This window comes from Carcharhinus amblyrhynchos, chromosome 7, assembly GCF_965287045.1.
Source record: "Carcharhinus amblyrhynchos chromosome 7, sCarAmb.v2.hapA, whole genome shotgun sequence".
NCBI classification, from domain to species: domain Eukaryota; kingdom Metazoa; phylum Chordata; class Chondrichthyes; order Carcharhiniformes; family Carcharhinidae; genus Carcharhinus; species Carcharhinus amblyrhynchos.
In genome coordinates this window covers 60614041-60636884 of record NC_137330.1, presented here as the reverse complement: position 1 = coordinate 60636884, position 22844 = coordinate 60614041, and the positions used below count along the sequence as shown (strand labels likewise).

Below are 22844 nucleotides of genomic sequence, written 5' to 3'. Positions count from 1 at the left end.
AAAAGCACAATCCAATGATGAACTGTATGACACTGCAGGCAATTGTCAGCTAACACCAAAATATCCATGCACATCTTTTTTATTGATACAAAATATTACCACAGTGCACAATGTAAAATATTGCTAACTCTAGTCCAGTGTACAGTTTTGGACTGCTTATTTTTAAAAAGATACGGTTGCTTTTGAAGCAGTTCAGAGTAGGTTATTAGACTCATTTAAGGTTAGCTTGTGAAGAAAGATTGAACAAGTTAGGCCAAATTTAGATGAATGTGAGGTGATCCTATTGAAAGGTAAATGATCTTCAGGAGATTGGACAGGGTGGATAGCTGGAGGATATTTCCTTTTCTTGGGGGAACCTAAAACATAGTCTAATAATAAGTTTTACAACAAAGATGAGGAGACTTTTTTCTCTCAGAGGGTCATTAGAGTGTGGGATTCTCTGCCCAGATGGTAGTAGAGGCTGGGTCTTTAAAGTTATTTAGGGTTCAGTTAGAATTAAACATTATGGGGGCCAGACTGGAAAGTAGCGCTGAGGCCATAACCACTGAATGGTGCAGCAGGCTTTAAAGGGCAAAAGGCCTACTCCTGCTCCCAAGTGCTATGTTCCATCGTGTATGCTGATGAGATGCTCAATGCCTGAATGTTTATACATTTTTAATAAAAATAGTAACTTCATTTTTAATAATCTCTAAAATGGTCTCTCACAGTGTAAATTGATTACTTTTATTGTTCTTTTTTCTGCATCTGAGGAGGGTCAGCTTTATCTTTGCGCTCCAGCAGTTAATTCAGAGTAGAATAGCCTCAAGGTGGGTTTTCGTTGTCCGGGTGTAATTGCTGAGTAAGCTTCTAAAAGATTGGAACAGGAAAAAGATCAGCTAGGATTGGGAACGACAAAGCAACACTGTATCAATATACATTTGCTTTCTTGCACAGTTCTTTTTAATTATAGCATGGGGTTAGATATCTACAGCAACAACAAACTGTACTTGTACGGCACCTTTAATTGGAATAGAAGCAATTTCCACTGTTTGACAATGAGACACTAAGCAGTGATAGATGAAATGCTGAGTGAGATGCTTGAAATCAGTGTCCATGCGCTGGCACGGAGGACCAACTGCCAGTGCTGGGAGAAATTAAATGGCCTCATTCGGGCAGCGAGGGTAAGTGTTCATTCCCTCCTATCATCAGTCCTGTCTGTTGCGTCTGCAATGTTGATCCATCCCCTGGCACTCTGCGCCCTTCCAGCACCTGACCCCTCAGCACCTGCCTCCAACAGCTCTGTTACCCCTCTCCATCACAACCCCTGTCTGCCGAGGCACAGTCTCGACATATGCCACCCGATTATCCCCACCCTGGACATTCTGTGCCCTTCCAGTCATCAGGCTTTCAACCACCGCCCCCCCCCCCCCCCCCCTTTCTGTCCGCAAAGGAGAAGGTGGCCTATAACAGGAGGGAGCAGGAGAAAACAGGAGGTGGGGTCCCCAACCATCTACACCAAACTCCCTTTGAGGACAGAGCCCTTGAGCTGGCAGGGGAGGATGAGAACAGGAGTATGAATGACAACCAGGTTGGACTGCGACCAGGAAGTGAGCATCCACAAAACCTTTATTCAGATGATATATCTCAAGTAAATGGCATGCTTGTCCCTCCCTTGCACTGAATCTTGTGAGCTTTGTTGCAGGAGATGAAGCCAGTGCACCCTGCCTGTCTGGAGTCACCACTCGCCCCCTATTCCTGCTGAGACGCCCCTTGACAGTTCAGAGGAAATCTTGGAGGAAGGAACCTCCGAGAACAGCACCAGTCAACTGATACAGACTTCCACCACATAATCCAACAGTGCAGACACTATCACCATGATGGGACAAGTTAGTCGTGAGGTTTCTGTGTCATACTGTGGTGCACACAACACAGCCATTGATGTACATCGGATGGAGGTGGGAACATCAGAGGTCTCCAGCATGCGAAGGCCTGCCGGAGGCAAGGACTCAGTTGGTCCCTGGTTAAATGCTGGGCCGTGGTGCTTAGTTCTCCCTCAGCTGCAACAACAGAGCTATTCTCCTGCCCTTTTCCCTGTACCTTAGCACATTGTTTCTATTGAAGTAATTATTTATTGTCCTTTTGAACGCCTTGATTGAACCTGCCTCTACTACACTTCCTGGCAGTGCATTCCAGATTTGAACCACTTGTTGCGTGAATTTTCTTTTCTCAAGTCAGATTTGCTCCTTTTACAAATCACAACAAATCACAGCAAATTATATAACATAATTTTTTGGAGAAATACTTATCATGGGACTGGTTCAATTATTGTTCAGTTTCATGATTACACTTACTCTTTCTAGGAGGAAACAGATGTTTTGATTTTGGGGAAGGCTTTGCAGTCGAAGTGCTGTGTACAGCCTGAAAAATAAAAAAAAGAGTGTTAATGTAGGAGACACCCTTGGTTTATTCGCTGTTGACTTTTTTAAACCAGCTCTCCTCATTTCTTTGTCCTCTGAACAAAGTGATACAATAAGGAACAGAGCTCACTGGGAGCAAATCACAGAAATTACCAGCACACAACCCAGAATTTTATGAGGTCTCTTTACAAACACTTGCAGGGAACACAAGAATGTGGCAATTATTTTTTCAAATATATTCTACTTGCTGGGAGCACAAGACTGTGGCAGACAACTTGCCTCTGTCATTTTGTGTCCAGCTACCTGGAGTTTGAGTGTGGCAAGGCTAATTCAATTATCCTTCTCTACAGGGATACCTGCGACTCCCAAACCTCTTCTCTCTTTGTCCCTTGTCTTCCTCCTCAGCAGACCTATCTTGAGACGCAAGTGAGGCTGACACATACATTGATCATGCCAAAGGGTTGGAAATCTCAAAGAGATGTTACAAGACTGAAATGACCTGAAAAATCCAAACTGTATGCACAACCCTCAAAAAAAAGCAGTGAAAACCTTTAGTCTAATCCCTCACCAAAATCTCAATAACTCCAACTAGCTCAGTTTTTCTTTGTTTCAGGATCCCTTTAATCCTACCCTTGGTTGACAAAATGGCAAAAACATGTTGCCCCTGTGTCAATCTAAAAATCGCACAAGTAACATAGGTCAATTGGAGTTTAGTCCTTTAAATGAGCTTCATAATTGTCAGTGACTCTGCATCCAATTCATGTTCGCTTCTGCTGAATAAAATATTGTGTGGGTGTGTGATGATGTTGGCATGTGTGTCTGATGTCTTATGCAATCTCACACGCTTCTGGATTGGATGCATGCCTGCCTGTGCAGCATAAATTCTGGCCATGATTTGCTTTTTACCAAACCATGTTAACTTGAATTTTTCTAAGTGCCCTGTTACAATATCCTTAATAATAACTTCTATCTTTTTCCCATGACACACATTAAGCTGTAGAACGGTCATTGGACTCGAAACATTACCTGTGTTTCTCTCTGCACAGATGCTGCCAGGCATACTGGGTTAGTCCAGCATTTTCTGTTTTTATTTCAGACATTAAGCCAATTGGTCGATTGTTTCCTACTTTTTGTCTCCTCACTTTTTTGAATAAATGAGTTACATTTGCTATTTTCAATCGAATGGAATTTTCCCTGAATTCTAGTGAATTTTAGAAAATTAAAACCAATAAATCAACTATCGCACAAGCCATTTTTTGTAATACCCTCGAATTAAGTCCATCAGGACCCAACAACATGTCAATCCACAGTTCCAACAATTTGTTAAATGCCACTTATATGTAATTTTCTTGAGTTCCTCCCTTCTAATTCTTGATTTATAGATATTCCTCGGATGTTACTTATATCATTTATAGTCAAGATCAATCAAAAATATCAGTTCAATTCATCTACTATATCCTCATTTTTGATTATTATTTTCCAGCCTCACTTTTTATAGGATCAATGTATTCTTTGTTAAGTTTTTTTTTAAATATCTGTAGAAACTCTTACTATCTGTTTTTATATTTCAAGCAATCTTTCTCTTGTACTCTAACTTTTCCCTCTTCATAAATCTTTGAGCCATTCTTTGCTTTTTTTTAATATTCTGTCCAATATTTTGTTCTTTAAGTTTGGTAGTATCTTTAACTTTTTTAGTTAACTACAGTTAGTGGTTGTAATTTTTTTCCTGTTGGAACATATCTATTCTGAGAATTATGAAATATTCCCTTAAATGTTCACCACTGCATCTCTATTAATCATAACTTAACCTAAATTGCCAGTTCACTTTTGCTAGCTCTGCTGCTATGCTCTCATAATTGGCTTTAAGTAAGTTTAAAATATTAATCTCAGATAATTTTTTTCCTTCAAACTGAATGTGAAATTCAATGATATTATGATCATTGTTACCTCGGCGCACCTTTGCTAAGAGATCACTAATCCTATTCCATTGTTCAGTACCAGGTTTAGTTCTAAGAAACTATCCCACAAACATTTTATTCCTCACCTAATCTTTACCCGTCTGATTTTTTTCCTTTCTATACATAGATTAAAATGATCCACTACAATTACTGTACCCTTATGACAAGCGCCCACAATTTCTCTCTCCACTGATGCTGTCAGACCTGCTTGATTTTCTAGCACTTTCTCTTTTTTTAGATTCCAGCATCCACAGTATTTTATTTTTAACCCACCATTTCTTCTTTCGTATCCTGTACTACCATATAGTTCATGTTAAGTGGCTTGTACACCACTTCAACAAGTGATTTCTTACCTTTATCATTTCCTCATCTCTACTTAAATTGTTCCTCTATCCTTGTTTCCTGAACTTATATCATCTCTCTCCATTGTGCTAATATAATCTCTAATTAAGAGAGGCTCCACATTTTCCTAGCTTTCTGTTCTTCCTGAAGGTCACATACATTTCAGTATTCAGGTCCCAGCCTATGTCATTTTGCAGCCATGTCTCTATAATGTCTATCAGATCATACTTCTTTATCTCACTTTGCGCTGTCAGTTTATCTGTTTTGTTTCAAATGCTGTGTGCTTTCAGATACAGAGCCTTAAATTTTGTCCTTATATTATTTTTGTAACCTCAAGTCATATCTGCTTAGATTTCTACTCTCTGTCCTTTCCTGTCACTGTGTGTTTACCATTTTCCACATTAATACCTTCCTCTCCTGACTTGTCTCTACTCTTCAATTTACCATGTCTTCCCAAATTTGATCCCTTACTCCCACTATTTGGTTTTAAACCCTTTTTACTTCCCTAGTAACTCTGCCCCAGGATGGTTCAGATGTAGATGGTCCCTACGGCACAGCTCCCACTTTCCCCAAAGTGGTGCCTGTGCCACATGAACCGAAACTTACTTTCCCCACACCAGTCTTGAAGACAAACATTTACCTCCCTTGTCTATTTGTCCAGTGGAAATTTACATGTATCTCAGGTATTAAGACAGAGATTATTACCATTGATGTTCTGTCTCCAAGTTTGGTAATTATCCATCATTCTTAATTTTTATAACCTTACCTTTGTTGGAGAAGAAAATCTTGCCAATGAAAATGTCTCCATCAGGGCTGCTCGTATCTAAGTTAATAGCAGAAGAAAGTTTTTTTTTAAGTGAAATAAAAATAATGGTATTGTCGCTGAACTAGTAATCCAGAAACCCAGTGTAATGCTCTGGGATCCCAGGTTCGAATCCCACCATGGCAGATGGTGAAATTTGTATTCAATAAAAATCTGGAATTAAAAATATAATGATGACCATTAAACCATTGTTGATTGTCATAAAAACCTATCTGGTTTGCTAATGTCTTTTAGGAAGGGAAATCTGTTGCCCTTACTCGGTCTGGCTGACGTGCGACTCCAGACACATAGCAATGTGGTTGACTTTTAAAATGCCCTCAGGGATGGGCAATAAATGCCGGTCCAGCATTTTCCAAACCTCGCTGGATTCCAGGGAAGTGCTGGAAGATTGGAAAACGGCTAATGTTATGCCGTTGTTTAAAAAGGGTAGCAGGCAAAAGGCAGGGAATCATAGGCCGGTTAGTTTAACGTCTGTTATGGGAAAAATGCTTGAATCCGTCATCAAAGAAGAAATAGCGAGGCACCTTGAGAAGAATTGTTTGATAGAGCAGACGCAGCACGGATTCGTTAAGGGGAAGTCGTGTCTGTCAAATTTATTGGAATTCTATGAGGATGTGACTAGTGCGGTAGACAGAGGAGAGCCGGTGGATGTGGTGTTTCTCGATTTTCAGAAGGCGTTTGATAAGGTGCCTCACAAAAGGTTGCTTCAGAAGGTTAGGGTGCATGGAGTTGGCGGTAAGGTGTTAGCTTGGATAGAGGATTGGTTGTCTAATAGGAGGCAGAGAGTTGGTATCAATGGGTGCTATTCTGATTGACAGTTGGTGACTAGTGGAGTGCCGCAGGGATCGGTGCTGGGGCCTCAGCTATTTACCATTTATATAGATGATCTGGAGGAGGGGGCTGAGTGTAGGGTGTTGAAATTTGCTGACGACACAAAGATGAGTGGAAAAGCAAATTGTGCGGAGGGTGTGGAAAGTCTGCAGAGGGATCTAGATAGGCTAAGCAAATGGACGAGGACCTGGCAGATGGAGTACAATGTTAGCAAGTGTGAGGTTATCCACTTTGGCAGGAATAATGGTAGGAGGGATTACTATTTAAAGGGCGAAAAGCTGCAGCATGCTATGGTGCAGAGGGACCTGGGGGTCCTTGCGCATGAGTTGCAAAAACCCAGTCTGCAGGTGCAGCAGGTGATCAAGAAGGCAAATGGGATGCTGGCCTTTATAGCGAGGGGGATAGAATATAAAAGTAGGGAGGTCTTGCTGCAACTGTACAGGGCACTGGTGAGGCCGCAGCTGGAGTACTGTGTGCAGTTTTGGTTGCCGCACTTGCGCAAGGATATTTTGGCCTTGGAGGGAGTGCAGAGGAGGTTCACTAGGCTGATATCAGAGATGAGGGGGTTGAACTATGAAGAGAGGCTGAATAGATTGGGTTTGTACTCTTTGGAGTTTAGAAGGATGAAGGGGGATCTTATAGAGACGTATAAGATAATGAAGGGGATGGATAGGGTAGAGGTAGAGAGATTCTTCCCGCTCAGAAAGGACAGCAGGACTAGAGGGCACAGCCTCAAGATAAAGGGGGGGCAGTTTAGAATGGAGTTGAGGAGGAACTTCTTCACTCAAAGGGTGGTGAATCTCTGGAATTCTCTGCCCGTTGAAATGGTGGAGGCTACCTCGCTAAATATATTTACAACATGGGTAGATAGGTTTCTGATAGACAAGGGGATTAAGGGTTATGTGGAGAAAGCGGGAAAGTGGAACTGAGCCACTTCAGATCAGCCATGATCTCATTGAATGGTGGGGCAGGTTCGAAGGGCTAGGTGGCCTACTCCTGCTCCTATTTCTAATGTTCTTATGTTCTTAGCCAGTAACGTCCACTTCCCATGAACAATTTTTTAAAAAATGCTGGGAAACTTGGGAATGTCATCTGTAGCTTACCCTCTTATCCATGAATGTTCCAAAGATCAAAATAAGGAATCCCTAAAAAAAAAAGATTTTTTAAACAGTTTCCCAATAGATCTTTAATTAATTGTAAACACTTCTTTGCCATTGCGTTAACTATTACAAAATGACCATTTGTCAATGGTTTATTCAAGTTAAAACAGCCTGAAAAGCAGATGTTTCTTTCAACCAATGATATCCAATATTGAGTGTACCAGAGCAAATTGCTGGCAAGTCTGGAGAATTGTTTTCCTCACTGGCTGACAATGATAAGCATGATGCCTAGCAAATTTTCAGTTTCAGCCTACATCATCAAATCTCCCTGTTAAAACTTGCATGTTTCTTCCACCGAGGCAGGCAAATTTTAATTCTCACTTGTTTATAGACCTCTTCATGGCCTCACTCCATCCAATCTCCTGCCCCACAGTCTTTTGAGATCTTTGTTTACTTTCAATTCTGTCCTCTTGTGCGTTCATAATTATAATCACTCCGGCATCAGCAGCCGTGCCTTCAGTTGCTAAGCCCTAAAGTCTGGAATTAACTCCTTAAATCTTTTCAAGCATTAACTCCTTAAACCTTTTCCTTGCCTTTGTGCTCTATAGGCTTGATTGGCGGGTAGAGAGTGAAGATGATCAGTGGTTGGAAAATATGGGAAAAGTTAAGAACGTAATACTCAGTTTCAGCATGCAGCTGGCGAAATTGAAAGGTTGGCTGGCTGATCGTAGGATTGGGGTCAGGAGATTATAGGAAGAAGGTGGTCAAGAAATTGCATTCAGGAGGGTCCAGAGATCGTAAGAAAGATGGGATTTGGAGATCACATGGAGTGACGTTCAGATATCACAAAAAAACTCCAAACAAAGAGATTCAGGGAAAGAGGAGGAGGGGGAGAGCTGGAGGTAATAAATAGAAGGGACCTGGAGATAGTAGCCAGGAGGGATTGAGAGATAATGAGGAAGAGGGGTATGGAAATAGTAAGGAAGTGGGAGTGTTCTGGAGATAGTGAGGGGAGAGATTCGGAGATAGTAAGAGGAAGGAGTTCTGGAGATAGTATTTCTTCCCTGCACTATGATAGAAGGAGGTGGTGGTTTGGAGATATTAAGGAGGAGAGGATTCTGGAGATAGTGAGGAGGAGGGAGTTTGGGAAATAGTGAGGAGGGGATCTGGAGATAGTGAGGGGGAGGGGATCAGGGGAAAGTGAGGCAAGGGAGACTGGAGATAATGAGGTGGAGGGGGATGGAGGTAGTGAGGGGAGGGGGGTATGGAGATAGTGACGAGGAGAGGTCTCTGGAGATAGTGAAGAAGAGGGGGTTTGGAGATATTAAGGAGGAGAGAACTCTGGAGATAGAGGAGAGGGTTTGGGAAATAGTGAGGGGGAGGGGATCAGGGATAGTGAGGCAAGGGCGACTCAAGATAATGAAGCAGAGAGGGTCTGGCAGTAGTGAGGGGAGGGGGCGTCTGAGGATATGAGAAGCTGAGTCTGAAGATAGTGAGGAGGAGAGTCTTTGGAGATAGTGAAGAAGAGGGTGTTTGGTAATATTGAGGAGGAGGGGCTTGGGAGATTGTGAGAAGGAAGGGGTTCTGGAGATAGTGTGGATGAGGGGGTTTAGAGACATTGAGGAGGAGGTTTGGAGAAATTGAGGAGTAGTGGGTTCTGGAGATAGTGAGGAAGAGAGGTCTCTGGAGATATGAAGAGGAGAAGGTTCTGGAGATAGTGAGGAGGAGGGGGTTCTGGAGATAGTGAGGAGGAGGGGGTTCTGGAGATAGTGAGGAGGAGGGGGTTCTGGAGATAGAGGAGGAGGGGGTTCTGGAGAGAGTGAGGAGGAGAGGGTTCTGGAGAGAGTGAGGAGGAGGGGGTTCTGGAGAGAGTGAGGAGGAGGGGGTTCTGGAGAGAGTGAGGAGGAGGGGGTTCTGGAGAGAGTGAGGAGGAGAGGTCTTCAGAGATAGTGCAGAGGACAGAGTCTAGAAGTTGCAGTCCGAGGGGTTATGGGAAAACACTCCCGTTTCACCTTGCCCACAAGCAGTGTTAAAATTTCCAGGATGCCTGAACCCAGAAACACCAAAAATGAATAACATCTGAGATGGACAGCCTCATTACCATGCTATAAATACTGACCTTGTCCTCAAGAATCAATTAATCACGTGATTCCCAATCTAGCTAGTTAAGGTAGAAGTAGGGGAGCTCACCAATGTTCTTTTTCTGGTTTGAGAATTTTACTCAGTGAGCCAAGGCTTCATTTGTGATCTAACTAAGACAAAACTATGTACCCCAAACATTCAAGATTTTCTCACACAGAATACACAGAGAAATCTTCCCCCATTATTCCAAGTATGGCCTCACTGGTGATCCACATATGAGGGGGAATAACTTATTTTACCTACATTACAATAATGACACATTAAAATTGGCATTGAAGCACTTTGTGATGTTCTGGCAATGTGAAAAGTGCTACATAATCAATTCTCATACGAAATAGTGAAACTCCAGAAAATCTACTTATCATTAAGAATCGCTGTTAAGAAAACACATTTTTCCACTGTGCTTCCTATACTGAGTTGATCCTATGATGGATTTTGCCTAGTTCCAGATGACTGTGAATATGGAGGTTGAAAAGTAATCTGTTAAGTATTGAACCTAAAACTTATTTATTTGTTGATAATTGCTTATTCTGAATTTGACTGCATTAATATAAATTAACTACAATTAGATGTTAAAAGTTATAAAACATAAATGATACGTACCTGAGAAGCATTGAGAATTGTAAATACATAATGGAAAGCGTTAGGAGAATCCTTTTGAAAAGTTGGTATTCCAAATGCCCAGGTGAGTCCGAGGATTGGGGTTAACACAACAATGCTTCTCACAACTTGCTTGAGTGTTTGTCTCTCCTGATTATTTTCTCTGGATCTGACCCCGATTGTTGGCCGTAACAGTTTAAATATGACAACAATCAGAATAATGAGGTTTATTGCGATTATAACCAGTGCAGGTATAACAAATGCAAGTAGAGGGTATTCTTTCTCCCAGCCAAGCCAGCAGGCACCTTCTCTTGTGTAACTGTTTCTTGGGTAGGTAACTCCAATGGTGATGATAGAGATTATTAATGGAGAAAGGTAACCTATACTAAATGATATTCCCATCATAGCTGATTTACTGAGATTATGGAATGGGAAAAGCAAACGATAGACAAGTAGTAGACCCAGTGTTAACATCCAAAAAAATAAGGCAAGATAGAAAAAGTGAATGAAGAAAGTAGCAGCTGTGCAAGCCTCTGTTCCTGGTGTTACAGCTGAAGCCACAATGAACCATATATCAGCTAGCAGCAGATTTACCGCTATATTCAGAATTCCAACATGGCGAATATATGAAGTCTTATTTTTGGTCACGTGTTTCCACACCATGGTCTCTATGATAATAATAATTAATAAACATCCTATTGATATGGCAACTCCAACTCTGGTTATATACTTCAAAGGTGGGTCGTCTATAGAATCAGGGGACATTAAAATAGAAAAGGATGTCAAGTGCTCACAGTTACATGTGATATTTTCCCCATTAATTTCAGGTGTACAGCCAGTGTTATTCCATGCGCCATTGCCACTTAAGTCCCAAAATGCACACACGGCCGTGTTGAGATCAAGTGTGCGATTTCTTGGTGAGAAGGTCAAGCTGATGTTAACAGGTTTCGTAATGTTTAATGTGATTGTCATAACAAGACCATTAATCAAAAAGTCTCCATCGAAGGTTGTCGTTTTGGGTAAAATATCAATCAATGTTGGATATGCAATGGTGATAACTGTGGTATTTGATGTATCTTCAAATTCTTCAGAGGAAAGGAATACACTTGCACTTAAATTGGAATATTCTCCGGTTGATATGTTAACAAAGGGCTCGATAATAGAACAGTTCCTGTTATGACCATCAATTCTAGCAGCTCTGAATTCAAGATTATCTTCTTTGAACTGCAAACAGTAAATCTGCTGATTGAGGCGTAGATTAAACTTTTCCACTGCCTGTAATAATTGAGAACTAGAGCTGGAATTATTTTCAGTTTGTGTGTTTGTGAGAATTTCCCAACTATCTATTGATTCAAAAGAGATAACTCTGCTTACGGTTTTCAAGAAATTCTGAAAAACACAAAGCACAAATTGATCAAATATTCAATTTCACATTCACAGAAAATCAAACATTTTTAGCATCAGAAAATGGCCTTGAACTAAGAAAATTAGAAAATAACATGCAGGGAAATAAACAGCTGGTCCACTGTGCCTATCTCACACTTATGAACTCTGGAGAAACATTACTACCAAACTTTCCCTGTGCAGCCATATAAACCTCCTGAAAAGTCAAAGGAATCCAGAACCAGCAGAGTAAAATCAAACCCGGAAAGGTTCCCTTTGAACCCTTCAGGTGATCAAAACAAGCCCAACTGGTCACATTGACCATATGTACATTAACTGTAAATCCACCAACCTTTGATGCAATTCAACTTTGCCCTGACTAATTGATTTTACTATTTCCTATTGGAGTTTGCAGAGCATCAGCACACACTTCTCAAGCCAGCAATACATTCCAGCTAGTACTCCTTGAATAAAGAACCATCTAACACCTGGACCATTCCTACTTCTGCTTGGTTTAACTGCATGTCTCTCTGATATTACCTCAATATGTCAAGTTGCAATGTTTATCAATAGGCACACATTCCAACTCTTTTATTGTTTCATGTACATTGGCATAAGAAATAGGAGCTGGAGTAGACATTTAGTCCTCTGAGTTTGCTCCTCCATTCAATATAATTATGGTTGATCTTCTGCCACAAATCTTTGTTATCCTCATTGTTGGGGAAAGGAAAATTATTCTAGTAGGTTAGGGAAGATTTTAAACTATTAAATATTTAAGACAGTAACAGAACTTTAAGTTAAAAGACTTTAAGTCAGACTTATAAGCTTACAAGAGAAAAGTTTACACACATAGAATCCAACAGTGCAGAAACAGATCCTTCGGCCTATCGAGTCTGCACCGACCACAATCCCACCCAGGCCCTACCCCCATATCCCTACACATTTACCCTCTAACCTACACATCCCAGGACACTAAGGGGCAATTTTAGCATGGCCAATTAACCTAACCTGCACATCTTTAGACTGTGGGAGGAAACTGGAGCACCCAGAGGAAACCCACACAGACACAAGGAGAATGTACAAACTTCACAAAGACAGTGTGGAGCTGGGAATTGAACCCAGGTCCCTGGAGCTGTGAAGCAGCAGTGCTAACCACTGTGCTACCGTGCAGCCCATGTGAATGCAGTATGAGATTTAAAACAAGTGATAGTTATTTAAACTCATATTTTAATATTTTAAATGTATTAACTGTATTTTTATAAAGTGATTGTGCATTTTAGCCAAGAGGAAGTTACTGCAAGGCCTGATAGCTCAGGGAATTTCAGATAATGCCACATTCTTAGGAAACAAAATGAAACCTCAGAATGTGCAAGTTCTTATCTACGGGAATTGCTGGCAGTAAAGTTCTCAGGACTGCTTATGAATAGAATTATTCACTGTCCAGATAAGATGGATGCTTGCTCGGGTGTGGGATCATGTGTTAGTCTGGTTTGGCAGTGACCTGGAGGGGAACTTGTGACAATGTTAACTTTGAACTTAGTAGCCAGGTGTCTTGTTGCTAAGTGATACAGGTGATTGAGTTAGCCAAATGGGGAGGAAGCGTTCAGATTCTACAGACCAATGAAATCCCATCATGTCAAAAGGTAAAATGCAATCGGCTAAAGTATGTGACAGAGTATTAATGGTTTAAGTGTCTTGAAGTTGATTGATTCAAAGCTAACGATAGGTGGGAGAGTTAGATAAGAAAAATTGATCTATCCTAACTGTATATCTTGGAAATTATTGGAGATGGCTGGCTGCTGTATGTCTGGAGTGGCCTAGGACTCTTCAATAATTTCTCCTTGTGACCGCTGGTCGAACAAAAGACACTTCTTCATTCTGGGACACTAGCTTTTGTGAGTCTTTGTATTGGCTGAAGTTTTGGTGATACCTTGCCACCTTGAAACCCCGCTAATACTCATTTTCTGGAATTTCCCAAAAATCAATCAAAGTCTGTCTTGAATATACTCAATCACTATGCATCCAAAGCTCTATGAAGTCAAAAATTCACAACCTTCTGAGTGAAGAAATTTCTCCTCATCTCTGACACTGTGGCCTTTATGTTCTAGAATCTCCAATCAGAGGAAAGATTTCTTAGTATCAACCCTAACAAGCCACTTAAATGTTTTATATGGTTCAATTAGATCACCTGTTATTCTTCAAACTTGAAAGGATATAGGCCTGATCTACTCAATCTCTTCTCATGGGACAGTGCTCATCCCAGAGACCAGTTTACTGAACTTTTGTTGAAATCCTTCTGGCTCGAATGTGTACTTCCATGGCAAGAGGCAGGTTTTGTATGCATGCAGAACGACAACTTGGCCTTACCAATGCATTGTATGTTATGTGCTTCGCTAAAATTACGTGCTTGAACTCATGACCAGGATTTGACTCATTAAATGAACTGGCTAAGTCTTCATGTAGCAGTTAAACATATTTAACTGAAGGCCAATGGAGACGGCATTCTAAATTTCTAGATAGAGTGGCAGATGGCACAATGGTTAACACTGCTGCTTCACAGTGCCAGAGATCTGGGTTCGATTCCTGGCTCAGGTGACTGTCTGTGTGGAGTTTGCATGTTCTCCCTGCGTCTATGTGGATTTCCTCTGGGTGCCCCAGGTTCCTCCCACAGTCCGAAAGACATGCTGGTTAGATGCATTGGCCATGCTAAATTCTCCCTCAGTGTATCTGAACAGTAACTTTGAAAATACTCAAGTTGCCATAGATAAGTGTAAAAGATCCCACCTGCTATTCCCTGGGGAGCAGGGGTACTCCCCATGTGTCTGGTTTAATACCTCATCATTTAAATGGATTATCTGGACATAATTTCATTGTTTTGTGTGAGATCTTCCAAATGTAAATTGACCACCATCTTTCCTTCATTAAAACAATGATATTTAAAATATAAATGAGATCATGAAGAGTGATTCAGAAATGAAAGCCCTTTTTTTCCTTTATTCAAGGCAGCGTCATAGGCCAGGATTTTCTCTGATATTGCAAAGGTTGGTGTCGGGCGGGAAACATGGCTTTGGGTCCATCGACGACAATGGTAGCTTTCTCTGCCAAATAAAGCTTATAGCCATGGGTTCCACAATGTACGTGGCTTCTCATTTGCTTGCCTGCCATCAAATTAGATGATACGGGTGCCATTTTTAAATGCTGCCCCAGTGCATAGTTAGTAAACTAGAAAACAAACTTCACCCAGATGTTACCCCCACTACCACAAACACACAACCCCACAGCACCCTGGCATCAAGCTAGGACTATCCTGACATAGAACCATAGAATTCCTACAACGCAGAAAGGAGGCACCAACTCTCCAAAAGAGCATCTTACCCAGGCCTACCCAGCTCTCTGCCTGTCCTATCTCTATTACCCTGTGCATTTACTATGGCTAATCACTAACCTACACATCCTGGGACACTAATGGGTAATTTAGCATGGTTGTCACCTAACCTGCAGATCTTTGGACTGTGGGAGGAAACTGGAGCACCCAGAAGAAACCCACTCAGACACGGGGAGAATGTGCAAACTCCATACAAACTGTGACTTAAGCCAGGAATCGAGCCCAGGTTCCTGACACTCTTATTATTCTGGTGCTACCTTGGCACCACCATGATGCGACCCTCACGCCACTGAGTGCTGCAGTTTCTTCTGAGCTTCCCTGGGAGTTCTGGTCACCAAATAAACACCTTCTGAGATCAGTTGTTCCTCACACTCTGCTGACATTGTGCCATGGTGGATGGAATTTCTGACACGGGGATATGATTCTGAGATATGGCCCTGAACCCATCATGAGATAATTTTGGAAAAATGGTTGTAACTTGGATTTGATGCATTATTGTTGAGGTTGATTTGTTTCCTATTAAACTGGATCACCCTGATAGGATGAACCAAATTCAGACCTTCTGGAAGTTAAGACTCCTTTTCAGCAACTTAGGCAATTTTCAATATTTAGTGTGATTCTATAAACAACATATTTGGTTCACAACATACTGATGAGCAGCACTGTGGCACAATGGTTAGCACTGCTGTCTCACGGCTTCAGGGACCTGGGTTCAACTCTGGCCTTGATGTGCAGGTTGGGTTGATTGACCTTAGTGTCAGGGGCACTGGCCAGGTAAGTACATGGGATTATAGGGATAGGGATTGTTGTTTGTGCAGGCTTGATGGGCTGAATGGCCTCCTTCTGCATTGTAGGATTCTATTTTTCAAGTGTGATTTTCTCCTTGCTACACTTGACTTTCATATTAACGAGACATACTGCAGGAAAGCATGGTAGTAGGCTTGAGACTGTTTCTGTCAGATGTTAGTTCTTACCTCCATATCTGTTTCATTAACAGTGGCTCTTGTTTTTGAAATTGGATCCAGAATGTCAACCGCAGATTGGATGTTGCCAGGGGTGGTTATGTTAACCACATTGGATAATTGTTGAAGAAGATTTGGAAATGTAGTTTCCAAATCGGTGGTATTTACTGCCTGCAAACAAAATTAAAAATGACTGTGGAAACATTGTTGAACTGGAAAAGACAAAGTGGTAAATTGTGCACAGTCCACGGAGTCATGGTCTAACTGACTATCACGATCCTAGTGCACCCTCCGGTCCCACTCCATCAACAATCAAATAATCTCCTGGGAAAAGCAAAAGGAAATAGCTTTCTAAAAACCTCATGCAAATTCAGCAAGTAAATTTTGGATATTCTTCTCTAGCTCACACATACAACTAGATTGCAGGAGAACACAGTGACCATGAAAATTGCGGGGGGGTGTAGGGGGCCAATCTTAACGTTGTGTCCCACTGGCCAATGGGCAGGGCAAGCCGGTTCACACTCAATTTCTCGTCTCTTGTGATCTTATAGGCACCAGATATCTGGCGCCACCAACATTGTGCCCATTTCTGATGCAAGGCTGAATAATTTATTCAAATATAATTATTGTCACAGGTTTTGGGATACAGTGAAAAGAATTGTTTCTTGTGTGCTTTACAGACAAAGCATACTATTCATAGAGAGCAAAAGGAGAGGGTGCAGAATGTTGGGAAGTTTGTGCACTGTCTCCGATGCCTTGATTTGCCTCTGCATGTTCCTGATGTGCTTGGTGTCTCCATTTAGTTGGTGAAAGTCAGGGATTCCCAAGAGTCGATGAAATGTTTGACCTCTTTAGGGATACTTTGAGACATCACTAAGGTGTTGTTGTGGGAGAACCTTGTCACAACCAAGTTTCGAGCAGAACCAGTGGGGGTGAGGAGGGGGAGATTGAGGCAGGCAGGGGTGTGGGGTCAGTTCTGGCCCAGAGATGTCTGGAAGGCCAGTGATTGGTGGGGGGGGGGGGGGGGAACTGCACAACCAGTGATAGGGGGTTGCTGTGCTGACCAGTGACGAGCTGACCAGCAATTGGGAGGCCGGCAATGCAAGGCTACTGTGCTATGATCTCCACTATGGAGATCTGTGCATGCGCAGTGGCCTGCTCAGTGTTATGTGCCAGCCCCTCCAGCGGGAATAGGCTTGACCCTGGATTTTCAACGTGATTCACTCTAGGGCATCCTGTGATGCACTGAGTGTGTGAGATCCATTTGGAAAATCCTACTAAAAAAATGGGATTTACTCCTATGTAGTTTTTACATAAATTTGGCACTAAGAATTTTTTGGGGAGAATCTTGGCTAACATGTCCCATCCTGCAGAATTGGTTTTGAGTGATTCACACCTCACTGTTGGGGAAATCTGTTTGAGAGAGGACAGTAGAGTTTGGCCACCTTTTTAAGCACTAGATTTGGAGAACCTTGTAAAGACACCATTAGCAGTACTTCTCCAGTGCTTTGAGGTGCTGAGTATTTGGCAATTTAATTTTAGTATGTGAACTCTCATTCTGTGTATTCAAGTCTACCAGAAACATGTAAATTCTGAACATTAGCAAAATGGGTTTAAACTAACAGTTATGTTTAAAAAAAAATGAAGAATTTGTTGTGAACGCATCTTAGGGAACAACAATGACTGTAGTTTCTACTTTAATAATTCATACCTGAAGAATATTGTTGATTTCCTCTAATATACAGAAATCTAATTCTTCTCCATACTTTCCATCCTTTTCACATCTTTTCTTCCAAACTCCTGGCTGATTTTCGCAGGGGATTTCTGCAAAGCTATTATAATTTGTTGTGCCATATATTTCATCATGGCATGGTATAGTTTCATCTGTTTAAAGAAAACATTGATACAGCTTTCCAAAAGCTACATAATTACTGTTCCTTTAAATAATAATTTGCTCCATATTTATCTGTTCTGTATACACTTGATTATTGATATGTGAATACATGCCACAGTACTTAAAAGTGTAATGGAGAACAATTATTGACTGCCAATTATTTCTATCCGTGAGTGCTTTGCAAACATCAATGGGTTATTTTAGAACTGGAATGTGCTGACTTCCTATCAAGTGAAATGAATGAAAGGAAGATAAAAAAAGAGACAATTGGAGAAATTTTGAGTTGATCAATTCCACGAGGCTGGAATCATGTAGAAGTCAGCCCTTCATGTGAAGCAGTCAGGAAGCATTTTTATGTCTGGGACTTACTTAAATATACTTGGCGGGCTCCTCACACTTGAAACAGCTATACCATAGGTGAGAAGTGAGGGGGTAATTTTGTAACAAGAGAAATGAATTGGTGTCACAGATATAAATAAAAGAGTATGATACAACAGCCATTACAAAGATTGTAATTGTAAGGTGAGCAGGGCTGGTAACTGAATATTCCAGGGTACATATTTTGAAAGAGTCAGAAGATAAAAATGGACGTCAGGTAGACCTATTAATAAAGGATCAATTCAGTACAGTAGTGAGAAAAGATCTTGGTTCAGAAGATCCCGATGTATTATTTATGGTTTATTTATAAGTGTCGCAACTAGGCTTACATTAACACTGCAATAAAATCACTAAAATCGCCGAGTCACTCCAGTGTCTGTTTGTGTACACTGAAGGAGAATTTTAGTATGGTCAACACACCTAACCCGCACATCTTCCAGGCTGTGGGAGAAAACCAGAGCACCTGGAGGAAACCCATGCAGACACGGGGAGAATGTGCAGACTTCACACAGACTGTGACCCAAGCTGGGAATCAACCTTGGGTCCCTGGCACTGTGAGGCAGCAGTGCTAAACGTTGTGCTCCCATGCTTGGGTAAAGATAAGAAATAACAAGGAAAAGAAGTCACTTGTGAAAGTAATTACTGGGCTGCCTAATAAATACCTGCACAGTAATGCATTGTACAAATCACAGAACAGCAGGGACTTGTAGGAAGTTACCACAATAATCAAAGATAATTTAAATCTTCTTATAGCTTGAATAAATTCAATTAGTAAAGACAGTCTTGAGGACAAGTTCATCACTGGCTGAAGTCTTCTTACCTCCTAATGATGGAAGACTGGTGCTACCAGGAAGATATGCCAAGGGATTCTTCGGAAATCCCAACACAACCACTCTGGGAATTTCCCAGGAAGAGTGAGCTTCCAATGGAGAATTCTACAGTTCCCAACAACCCTCCGAAAAGGACTCTAATGCACAGTTAGTTCCAATTTACTTACCAGAATAGTGACCCAGGAAATATTGGACAGAAAAAGACCTGGGGCTGAATTTTCACTCCAGAGACTAAGGCTGGAATTTTACTGGCACACCTGCCCCGATTCCAGGGGCAGCGAAGCTTTGAGAATGGCATTCTCCATTGCCCTTGGGTTGGATCGAACAAATCTCGGGGGACCTGCCAATAAAATTCCATCCTAAGTGTAGTGGTTGGCGGGCTAGGCTGTATATTTCCCTCTGCTTGATATTTGGTGAGTAAACATGACACCAATATTCAAACTGGCACTAACTCTCATATTCTGTCTCTAGGTAATAATCTAGGAAGACTACGGTGGAAACTAATAATTTCAGTTCATACACCCTGGTGTAACTATAGATTGGTGAGCAGGCTGTTATGCTTGAAAACGGAAAGCACCAATTAAGTCATTATTAGGAGAACGGACAGAATCAAAAGAGAAGAGGAATTTGGGTCAGTCAATCATTGGGTCCGATTTTACCACCCAGTTGTGCCCATTTTCGGGTGCGAAAACTTGGCAAAATTGGACGTGAGGTGAGTGGTGTGATCCGTGCCCACCTCCATGCCAGTTCCCCCTTTACCAAGGGCCGAAAATGGTTGTAGTTGGGACCATACCCAAAACGGGGTGATGTCATTTTAAATGCATTTGCATGCATTTAAATTGACTTAATGGACTGCATGCCCAAACTTTCTTCTTTACCACTGCATTTGCCCATCCAGAATCGGCACAAAACAAACATGGTCCACAAAGGTTCAATTCAGGCGCTCCAGCTTCTCAGCAGGTAAGCTCAGAGCTTCTGACTGCTCTCTGGCTCAGATTGGTGGTGGGATGGGGAAGGGGGGTCAGAGGCAGGGGGTTCCACTGCTACTCTGTGTGTGATCGGTGGGGAGAATGGTGGGAGGGCCCCATGATCGGTTTGGGTGGCAGAGGTGTTGGGAGAATAAGATAGTTAGTTATGTTGTAAGGGTGGGGCAATGTCCATGGGGGGCTGATGGGAGGCATTATTAGGCCTGGACATGAGAGGAGCGTTTTTCTATTTTTTTCGCAAATGTGTGGTGGAGCCATCGATCAGAGCTGCAGGATTTCGGGTGCGTTAAGCCGTGCCCATGTGCCTCTGCAGCATGATTCTGAATTGTTGATATTTTTTCAGGCAGAGTGCGTATGGGGGGTGCCTGAGAACGGGTCTAAAATTTGGATCTGAAACAATCACAGTTTTAAGTCCACCCAGCCCTTAGAATCAAAATGGTGAAATAGGGCCCAGTGTTTCAGATTTATTCACTGTTAACAACGCCCTAAGATTTTCTACTTATTTTTATTTGGTCTATTTTTTCATTCATTTATGGGACATGGGTGTGGTTGGCTGGGCCAGCATTTAATGGCCATTAATAACTGACCTCAAGAAAGTGGTAGTGAGCTGCTTTTTTGAACAGCTGCAATCTATGTGGTATCGGTCATCCACACTATTGTTAGGGAGGGAGTTGAAGGATTTTGATCCCCTGCAAGAATGAAAGTGCAGCATTATATTTTCAAGTCAGAATGCTGAGTGACTGGGAGAGGAATTTCCAGGTGTTTCCATATGTCTCCTGTCCTTGTGCTTCTAGATGGTAGTGATTAAGGGCTTGGAAATGCTGCCTTGGTGAGTTGCTGCAGTGCATCTTGTAGATGCCAGACAATGACCATCACCAATCAGACAATCTAACCACTACCCCTCGACATTCAACAGGATGACTATCGCTGAATTCCCCACTGTCAACTACCTTGGGGTTACCATTGGCCAGAAACTCAATTGGACTCGCTACATAAACACCTTGGCTACAAGAGCAGGTCAGAATACTATGGCGGGTAACTCACTTCCTGACTCCCCAAAACCTTGTCACCATCTACAAGGCATATGTCAGGAGTGTGATGGAATATTCCCCACTTCCCTGGATGGGTGCATCTCCAACAACACTCAAGAAGGTTGACACCATCCAGGACAGAACACCTACTTGATTGGCACCACAACCACAAACATCCATTCCCTCCATCACCCACACTCAGTAGTAGCGGTATGTATGATCAGCTAGGTATATCTGGGGATGGTGATGGTATTATCACTGGACTACTAATCCAGAATCATTAGCTCAGCTATTGTTCTGAGGACTGGGGTTCAAATCAGAGGAGATTTACAAGGATGTTGCCTGGACTGGGAGGCATGCCTTATGAAGTTAGGTTGAGGGAACTGGGTCTCTTTTCCCTGGAGAGACGTAGGTTGAGAGGCGACCTGATAGAGGTTTATAAAATGTTGAGAGGAATAGATAGGGTGGATTCTCAGAGGCTATTTCCCCGGGTTGAAATGGTCGCTACGAGAGGACACAGATTTAAGGTGCGGGGAGGAAAGTACAGAAGTGATGTTAGGGGTAAGTTTTTCACTCAGAGGGTGGTGAGTGAATGGAATCGGCTGCCGTCAGTGGTGGTGGAGGCGAACTCACTGGGGTCTTTTAAAAGACTTCTGGATGAGTATATGGGGTTTTATGGGATTGGGGGTTATGGATAGGTGTTGGTGATCAGCGCAACTCGTGGGCCAAAGGGCCTGTTTGTGCTGTAGTGTTCTATGTTCTATGTTCTAAATCCCGCCATGGCAGGTGCTGGAATTTGAACTCAATTTTAAAAATCTGGAATTAAGAATCTATTGATGGCCAGGAAATCATTGTCGATTGTCGGAAAAACCCATCTGGTTCACTAATGTCCTTTAGGAAAGTAAATCTGCTGTTCTTACCTTATCTAGCCTACAGCAGTGTGGCTGACTCTCAACTGCTCTTGGGCAACTGAGAATGAACAATAAATGCTGGCCAGCCAGTGATGCCCACACCCCTTGAATGAATAAAGGAAGATATGCTGCAGAAATTCATAGAAGAATTCTTAGAAGATCCTTAGACAGCACCATCCAAGCCCACTTCCATTTAGAAGGACAAGGACAACAGATACATGGGAACACCACCACCTGCAAGTTCTCCCCGAAGCCACTCACAGTCATCGCAGGCACTGGATCAAGATCCTGGAATTCTCTCCCTGATGGAATTGTGGATCAATCCACAGCACTTGGACTGCAGCATTTTAAGAAGGCAGCTCACCATCACTTTCTCAAGGGGATCAAGTGAGGGGCAAGAAATGCTGGCCGGTCAGTGAAGCCCATGTCCCATGATTGAATAAAAAAAAGATGGTTCACACTGCTGCCACTGTTTGTTGCTGGTGGAGGTAGTGAATGTTTGTTGATGAGGTGCAAACCAAATGGGCTCCTTTGTCCTGGTGTTGAGCTTCTCAAAGCTGCACTAATCCAGGCAATGGGAGTGTATTCCATCTGACTTCCACCTTGTGGACATGCTTAGGGGAGTTAGAAAGTGAGACTTGGCACAGAAATCCTTGTCTCTGACCTTCACTTGTAGCCACAGTATTTCTATGGCTAGTCCAGTTCAGTGTCTGGTCAATGGTAATCCCCAGGGTGTTGATAGTGGGAGATTCAGCGATGGTCATGCCAGTGAATGTCAAGACACAATAGTTAGAATCTCTCTTATTGGGGATGGCCATTTCCTGGCCCTTGTTATATGCCACTTGTCAGCCCAGACTCATGCATAATTGCCCTTAAGGAGATGAAGTAGATA

At 42.2% G+C, this 22844-nt stretch overlaps 1 protein-coding gene across 1 annotated transcript in view; it reads right to left on the bottom strand.

Annotated features, from left to right (window-relative positions):
- LOC145345593 (adhesion G protein-coupled receptor F5-like) overlaps window positions 1-22844 on the bottom strand; it is a 61574-nt gene that overhangs the window by 29092 nt on the left and 9638 nt on the right. The window contains exons 5-9 of the mRNA XM_080193428.1: window positions 17634-17806; window positions 15935-16093; window positions 10196-11581; window positions 7454-7495; window positions 5463-5519 (exon numbers count right to left, since the gene is read on the bottom strand). Of these exons, the coding sequence (XP_080049554.1) occupies window positions 5463-5519; window positions 7454-7495; window positions 10196-11581; window positions 15935-16093; window positions 17634-17806 (1817 nt within the window). The remainder of the gene's footprint in view (window positions 1-5462; window positions 5520-7453; window positions 7496-10195; window positions 11582-15934; window positions 16094-17633; window positions 17807-22844) is intronic.